This window comes from Mus caroli, unplaced genomic scaffold, assembly GCF_978045245.1.
Source record: "Mus caroli unplaced genomic scaffold, Mus_caroli_1 scaffold_8, whole genome shotgun sequence".
NCBI lineage: Eukaryota > Metazoa > Chordata > Mammalia > Rodentia > Muridae > Mus > Mus caroli.
This window is the reverse complement of record NW_028227263.1, coordinates 141,058,567-141,066,673: the sequence shown is the minus strand read 5'-3', so window position 1 is coordinate 141,066,673 and position 8,107 is coordinate 141,058,567. Positions and strand designations below refer to the sequence as shown.

Below are 8,107 nucleotides of genomic sequence, written 5' to 3'. Positions count from 1 at the left end.
CGCCACCACCACCCAGCTTTTTTGTTTGTTTGTTTGGTTGGGTTTTTCTTTTTTTTGGGGGGGGGGTAGTCCCCTCTGAAAGCAGCAAGGAGTTTCTGTTTAGTGGCAAGGATCCATGTGAGAAAACCAAGACATTCCGTTGTCTTGGGAAGCAGGCTCTTTGGAGGAGCTGGTGAGTTTTTATTATGCATCATTCGAGGATCATCTCTTGGGGATGCTGGATGAACAAGGACTGAACTAGCAACACATCTTCTCCATGAGAAAATTAGGGACCCTTCTGAGTAAGTACACCAACCTCCTACATCACCTCATTGCACAAAACTTCTTACAACACAACCAAATAGACATCTCCAAACAGCCCAAGCCTGGTCACTCACCATTCCAGATAATGGATAACTACTCAGAGAATTGGAATACAAGACTGACAGAGAAGGGGCTGGTGAGATGGCTCAGTGGTTAAGAGCGCCGACTGCTCTTCCAAAGGTCCAGAGTTCAGGTCCCAGCGACCACATGGTGGCTCACAACCATCCATAATGAGATCTGATGCCCTATTCTGGAGTGTCTGAAGACAGCTACAGTGTAACTTACATATAAATAAATAAATAAAATTTAAAAAAAAAAAAAAAGACTGACAGAGAAGACTTACAGAAAGTCTTTTAATAGGAACAGACTGGAAGTCCCCATTCTTACCCCATACTCTAACTCCCAAGTCCTTTTAGCCCCTTACCACAGTGTCATTTCTTACTTTACACCCTGTACTGGCCCACCAAGGTGGTCACTAGCTAACCCTGCCTCAGAATTGCCCAGGGCTATGCAGGAAGATGCCTACTTCAGAGTGCAGAATAGAGAGATCAGACATTTCTTTGTAGACAGGTTCTGAGCCTAAGGCTTAAAGGGATACCAAGTGATTGCCTGCTTGTAGTGTGTGCTCTCAGTTGCTTGCAACTGAGTTTAGTGGGTTAAAGAGAGACCACTATGGGGTAGGATGGAGAAGTGAGCAGAGCTTAGAGTGAATCTTTATGAACAGGTTCACATCTGAGAGATGTGGTTTAGGTACTCTCGGTTTTGAGGGGAAGGTATCCCAGCATCCCTTTAGAGGTGACCCGGTGGGCATCTTCTGCATTGGAGGGTAGGCATCCCAGGACCAGTGCAATCCAGTTGAGGTAGGCAAAACATTTCATTGGACCAGAGGTGGTGGTACATAAAGTCTTGCTTTCCAGCCTGGTCTGGTCTGGACCTCATGATCCTCCTGCCTCAGCCTCTAGTGTACTGGGATTAAAGGCTTTTACCATGCCCAGCTGTCTATGCATTTTCAGATATATCTGGGTACCCACAGACCCCAAGTACCTCTTTCCTGAGTCTTAAGTGTAGCATGGGTTTCTGGGAGACCAGAACCAGGTTCCCTTTTTCATCTAACTCCAACTGCTCGTTATTTCTCCTTGGCCTTTGCCTCTATTTGCCCACCCACCTCTCCTAAGATATGCCCTAGCTTCCAGCCTACTGGTCAACCTCCACATTCACTTTCACAGTCTCTCTACACCCTTCTTCCATAGTGTTCTCTGTCCCACATTTACTTCCTGATTCTTGGGACACCGAAGATGATCTCAGTTGGCCTCTAGACTCTCCCACTCCAGGCCCCGGTCCATGGAAGTGGGTGCGCTGGTGTTTGCGGAAGTTGGAGGAGTTATTGAAAGTGCGGTCGCAGAGCATGCATCGGAAGGGGCGCTCGCCCGTGTGGATGCGGGCATGACCACTCAGCACAGAGGACTGTGTGAAGCCTTTGCCACAGATACCACAGTGGTAGGGCCGCTCCCCTGTGTGCACCCGCTCGTGGTCTCGCATGTCTGAGGAGCGTCGGAAGGGCTTGGCACAGAACCTGCAGGCGAAAGGCTTGCCTACCACAGCACCCGCAGCTGCTGCAGCCATCACCACCTCCGACCTCTCCTGGGCCACCCTTGAGTTCGGCTGGCTGGTTGTTGTTGTGGGTAGAAGCCTTCCAGAGGTGCCGGGCTCTACCCCATGTCGGTGTTGGTGCCGGAGCAGAGGTGCCAAGGCCTTAAAAGCCCGTGGACAGAGGGAACAGCGGTAAGGCCGTTCTCCTGTGTGCAAGCTGTAGTGGGCACGCAGGCTAGCAGGACCTGGACAGCTGTGGCCACACACATGACAACGGCTAGGATCCCCATCCTGCCCAAGCTCCTCCATGCTTGCCAGGTGGCCATGCTCATGAAACAGCAGCTCTGAGACTAGACGGAAGGCAGCAGGACACAGGGCACAGTGAAAAGATCCTGGCTCTGGGGGCTCAGGGACCGATGTGGTATCTGTGACTTTTACCACCTGGATCTCGATGAGGTCACCTGGGGGTGTGACAGGGCGGCCACCATCAGGCACTAGGACCTGGAGAGCAGAAGAAAAAACAGGAGGCTGTGGACCTGCTTGAAGAGGGTCTTCATTCAGTAATACCTCCACTTATTCAAACGCTTGGGCTGTGAAGATGGCTCAGTGGGTAAAGACACTAACCAAATCTGACAACCTGAGTATGATCCCTGGGACCCACAGGGTGGAAAGACAGACTGACTTCCTGAGATGCCCTCTGACCTCCAAATTCCTGTGCCATGGCGCACACGCACACCCTCTCCTCACATAATAAATGAAAAATAAAAATTTAAATAAAATGTTTGTTCCTCTGAAGTCCACTGTATTTTTTTTTTCGAGACAGGGTTTCTCTGTATAGCCCTGGCTGTCCTGGAACTCACTTTGTAGACCAGGCTGGCCTTGAACTCAGAAATCTGCCTGCCTTTGCCTCCCGAGTGCTGGGATTAAAGGCGTGCGCTTGCCATCAAGCCCAAGTATTTCATGTTATGTTATGTTATGTTATGTGTGCGAGCCTGCATGTGTGTTCACTGTGTGTGTCACTGTCCATGGAGGTCAGGAGTGAGGATCAGATCCTCTAGAAATGATGGTTGTGAGCCTCCATGCGGATGCTGGGAACTGAACCTCTAAAAGTGCAGCCAGTGATCTTAAATGCTGAGCCATCTCTCCAGCCGTATCCCTTGGTTTCTTAACCCTGTTATCCATGATACAGAATTTTGGATGGATCCTTGTTCTGGCATTTCTCCTTCTTGACCCAAATATACCACAGACACGGAGGTACCTCTCCTCTGTACTAGTTAAAAGTCTCATAATCCCCCCCCCCTTAGAATGAAAAACACCTCTCAAAGGGAATCCCTGTTCCTGCTTCTGCCCCTCATTATCCACCTCTTCTAGAGCACCCTAAATGGACTTTGGAAAATGTGAATGAAGTCATGACATTTCGCCACTCCAAGCCCTCCAATTGCACTTAAAACCTCGTGTCCTTCCTATAATATCCAACACGATTTGGAGTCTGCTTATCTCACGGACTACATTGTAACCATAAGCCGGCACCCAGCTGACTTCTGCCATTTAAATTTAGCTCGCTCCACCCCCACTCTTGAGTGCACTTTTTATTTCTCTTATAGGACATATTACAATACTCTTTATCGTCACTTTTTCTCCTCCTAAGACTGCAAGCTGCAAGAGGACGCAATCCTTGTCCATTTTGGTCCCCTGGAGCTTTAAATGTTTGTTAAATGAACCAATATTCTCAGTTACTTTCCAGTTACTAGTTATAAGTTCTAAAGTCATCCGAAGCACCCATTTCTCCTCCCTTGGGCATTTGTAAAGCAGTCAGTCCTTGTATCATCACATGCCATCCCAACACGGTGACCGGATTATAGCTCTCCTTTGGGGTCACCTTCCCAACCATCCACTAGCCCTATAATTCCCTGGTGCCCCGCCCCTCTTAAGACGCCACACTTCTTTATGCAAATAAACTCGCTTGTCCTCTCCCAGGACCCAACCTAGCCCAAGACACACGCTGTCTTCAAGACCCGCCTTAACCAGGCCTCGCTCATTCCCCATAGGCTCCTCCCTAAACCCCGCCCAGAGGATTACCATACCCCGCCCAATTGTTCTAGGCCCCGCCTTGACCCCGCCCCTTGCCCTGCGATCTTCTTCGCCGTGAACCCCCGGCCCAGACCCCTTCGTCTCCCGCACCAGGTCCGGCGGCTCCGGGGATGGCGACTCCCGGGTCGGTGAGCTCGGAATCGGGGGATCCGGGCGCGAGGCGGCCATCTTGTACCTAAGCCCGGTCCCTGAGGGCAAAGATTGCTCCGCGAAGGGCGGGGCTGGGCTGGCGGCGCTGCGCAAGCGCGGGGCAGGTCGATGAAGGGCGGGATCATAACGGGTAGATGAGCGTTGCCATGGCGGGGTAGGATAGGCGGAATCCCGCAAAAGGTCTTCAATACCTGTCAGTCCTCCGCATGGGCTGACTGAACTTGCAGCTGGAAGGTCGGCCACACCCTAGCGACGAATTCCGATGTCTCCCCACTTTTTATTGTTTAGGCATGTTTTCACTATGTATTCCTGTCTGGCCTAGAACTCTCTTTGTAGACCAAGATGGCCTCGAACTCACAGAAATCTGCTTGCCTCTGAGCCATAATGATCTGCCTTCCAAATCCCTTTTAAAACTAACTGCAGGTGAGCCCGAAGTTTGCTTATGTGAACTTCAAGGCATGGGACTTTCTAACGTTTCTGAGGTTACTTTCAATTCATGGTGCAAAAGGTAGCGGCTGCTCAGTTTATGAATGGGAGGTTTTCTAAGGCTGTGTCAAGAATGAGACTCATTCCGGAGTGGGCGGGGGGACCCGGAAAGGGGACAACATTTGAAATGTAAATAAAGAAGATAACCAATTTAAAAAAAAGGAAGGAGACTCATGAGCTCAGGTGAGATTCCAGACGGAAGCAAACCCCGCCCAGTTGCTGTGAAGTTTGGGAGAAAAGAGCTCAAAGAGGGTTTTCTGGCAGCACTAAGGACAGGGCTCTTTTGAGAGTTAAACTCACTCTAGGGCCTGGCTTTGTGACTGGATAAGTCAGGACACTTCTGTGGCCATCTCCTCCTCTTTTTTTTTTTTTTTTTTTTTTTGAGACTGGGTTTCCTTATAGGATTTTCTTTCTTTCTTTCTTTCTTTGTTTTTGTTTTCGAGACAGGGTTTCTCTGTGTAGCCTTGGCTGTCCTGGGACTCACTCTGTAGACCAGGCTGGCCTCGAACTCAGAAATCCACCTGCCTCTGCATCCTGAGTACTGGGATTAAAGGCGTGCGCCACCACCGCCCGGCTTCTCTTCCTCTTTTCACTCATTCCTTGTTTCCTACCTTCTGACAATGCCCTATACAGTAAGGTGACCTCTAAACTTATGTAGTCTATGCTGGCCTTGAACTCTATTTTGATTTTTAAAGGTCTCCTCTTTCCTTCCTTCCCTCAGTCCCTCTTTCCTTCCTCCCTCCCTCCCTCTTCCTCCTCCTTTCCTTTTCCTTCTCCCTTTCCTCTTCCCCTCCTCCTTCCTTCCACTTCCCCCTCCCTCCTCCTCGTATGGGTGCTCTGTCCGAACACCACTTGTTTGCAGTACTCACGGACATCTGAGATGGGGAAGTTAGAGGGTTGTTAGCTGTCATCTGGGTGCTGGAACTGAAAGGAAATAAAACTTGAGACCTGTGATTCATGTCAAATAGCCCAAAGAGGAGTTTGTGAGCTTTGAAACTTGGGGCTGAGAACATAGCAGAACAGGCCAGGACATGCCCGGGCAGGCCCGTAGTTACATGTCCTGACTGGCCTAGTGCCTCCCTATCTCCCGCCCTTCTGACAGTCTGTTGATATTTAAATGGACCAATCATGTAAAACCGCGCCAATTCCTCTCCTGACCCCACCCCTTTTCTATAAAAATCCCTAGCTTCCAAGCCTCGGGGTCGAAACCACTGTCTCCTGCGTGAGATACGTTTCAACCCCGAGCTCCGCCATTATGGCTCCACCATGTGGTCAACACCTCTGTCTCCTGCGGGAGATATGTGTCGGCCCGGAGCTCAGTCATTAAACTACCTCATGTTCTTACATCAAGTTGGCCGTCTGTTCGTGATTCTTGGGTGCGTGCCGAATCGAGAATTGAGTGGGGGTTTCCCCACTAGGTTCTTTCAGAACCAAACCCAGGTCCTCTGCAAAATCAACAAATGCCTAACTTCTGAGTTATCTCCCCAGCCCTGGCCTTGAACTCTTGATCTTTCTGGTCCTGTGGTTACAGGCATGCACCCCACCCCCGCCCCCTGGGCCCAACTCCATTCTTCTCTCTTCTGTACAGAGCTTTAGAAGTGTGTGGAAACAGTCAGAAGAGACGTGGGAATGCTTTGAAACTCTCTGTTTATTTGGATAGACCAGGAGACCGGAACATTTATCATCATGGCTACGATTTCCCTTCCTTGGGAGGGAGGCTTATGATAGCACTTCTGCTTGAAGTTACATGTGACTTCTTTTAGCTAGGAAGGTTGTGAACCACTGGTTCAGGGGTTAAGAGCACTAGCAGTTTTCTGTAGAAATAGTTTATCAGGTTGGGAATGCGGTTGTATTGAGTATGTGCAACACCCTAGGTTCTGTCCTTAGCCTACACACACACACACACACACACATTTATATAATTTTTAAAAGCTATGCTTAAATTTTTATTTTATTTTTATTTATGTGTATGAGTGTGGTTACCAACTTGGGTGCTTAAAACCAAAGTCAGGTCTTTTTAAAAAAAATTTTCAAGACAGGATTTCTCTGTGTAGCCCTGGCTGTCCTGGAACTCCCTCTTTAGAGCAGGCTGGCTTTGAGTTCAGAGATCCACCTGCCTCTGCCTCCTGAATCCTGGGATTAAAAGCGTGCGCCACTGAGCCTGACTTAAACTTGAATCTTATGGAAGAGCAGAAAATACTATTAACCACTTAGCCATTATCTTTTTCTGTTTTTTTTTTTTTTTTTTTTTTTTTTTTTTTTTTTTTGCATTACAAACAGGGTTTCTCTGTGCAGTCCTGGCTGTCCAGGAGCTCACTCTGTAGACTGTGCTGGCCTTGAACTCAAGAGATCTGTCTGCCTGTGCCTCTAGAGTGCTGGGATTAAAGGCGTGTGCCATTACTGCCTGCTCAGAAAACATTGTCAAGCTGAGCTTGGGGGCTGGAGGAATAGATGGCTCATGGTGTAAGAGCACTGGCTGTTCTTCCAGAGAACCCGTTTGATCCCCAGCACCTACACAGCAATTCATATTTGTAGGCATACATTTTTCGCAACATACTTTTAATAGGAGTTCAACTTCTCCTCTAGCCCCCTACCCAGGAGAGGGAGTGGAGGAGAAAAGTTATTAGGGTGCGGGGGAAGTGGATCAGTTCAGTAGCAGTTCTTTGGGGGAGAGCTTGATCTTCTTTGGCAGCAGTTCCATCCTGTAGCAAACACCAAATAGGACTCAGCAGCTGCAGACCAGTCCTCTAGGCAGGAAGACGCCGGGCATGAACCCACAGCTACAGTCCAGCCCTTTCTGCCAGACAGCAGGCAGCTGTAATTCAATCCTGAGGAAACTGCCAGGCTCGCCAACTGGTCTGAGGTGAGAAACTCAGGAACCTCCAGGCAGTTCTTGGGTGAGTTTCTTTCAATGACAGCATTACAGCAAGGTGAACTCAACAACAACACTATGTAAGGTGAACCAATACGTGGGTGTCTTTAGCAAAGAATGCCAAGGCAGAACAAAGCAAACCAGTGCTCTAGCTCCTCCTGTCTGTGGGGTGTGGAGAGCTCTAGCCCCTCCTGTCTGTGGGGTGTGGAGAGCTCTAGCCCCTCCTGTCTGTGGGGTGTGGAGAGCTCTAGCCCCTCCTGTCTGTGGGGTGTGGAGTGCTCTAGCTCCTCCTGTCTGTGGGGTGTGGAGAGCTCTTGGGGGCAGTTTGGCAGGAATCTACATTGGCCAAGGAAAAGGAAATTGGGCTTCAGGCAGGAACCTGACATTGGGCCCATGACCTGAAAGTAAGTTCATGCAGGAATCTAATTTTAGGCTAGAACAGGGAAGTAAGTTGAGGCAGGAATCTAATTTTAGGCTGGAACAAAGAAGTAGGGGACTCTGTCACACCCTTTTGCCATAAAGTTCTGCTTCACCACAGGCCCAGAAGCAATGGCACCAGTCAGTCAGAGGTTGACATCTCTGAGACTGTGAACCAAAATGAATTCCTTTCTCCTT

The 8,107-nt window shown here is 49.3% G+C and overlaps 1 protein-coding gene across 2 annotated transcripts; it reads right to left on the bottom strand.

Moving 5' to 3' along the window:
- Nucleotides 1–629: 629 nt before the first annotated feature.
- On the bottom strand, nucleotides 630–5,699 carry Znf784 (zinc finger protein 784). Of its 2 annotated transcripts, none has more exons than XM_021167769.3 (2): nucleotides 5,490–5,699; nucleotides 630–2,394 (listed from the first exon to the last, which is right to left on the bottom strand). In XM_021167769.3, the coding sequence occupies exons 1-2, from the start codon at nucleotides 5,631–5,633 to the stop codon at nucleotides 1,498–1,500; spliced, it is 1,041 nt and encodes a 346-aa protein (XP_021023428.2). In that variant the 5' UTR covers nucleotides 5,634–5,699; the 3' UTR covers nucleotides 630–1,497. The 2 variants fall into 2 exon arrangements, with proteins under 2 accessions (XP_021023428.2, XP_021023429.1); XM_021167770.3 differs by lacking the exon at nucleotides 5,490–5,699 and adding an exon at nucleotides 4,075–4,928.
- Between the last annotated feature and the right edge of the window lie 2,408 nt (nucleotides 5,700–8,107).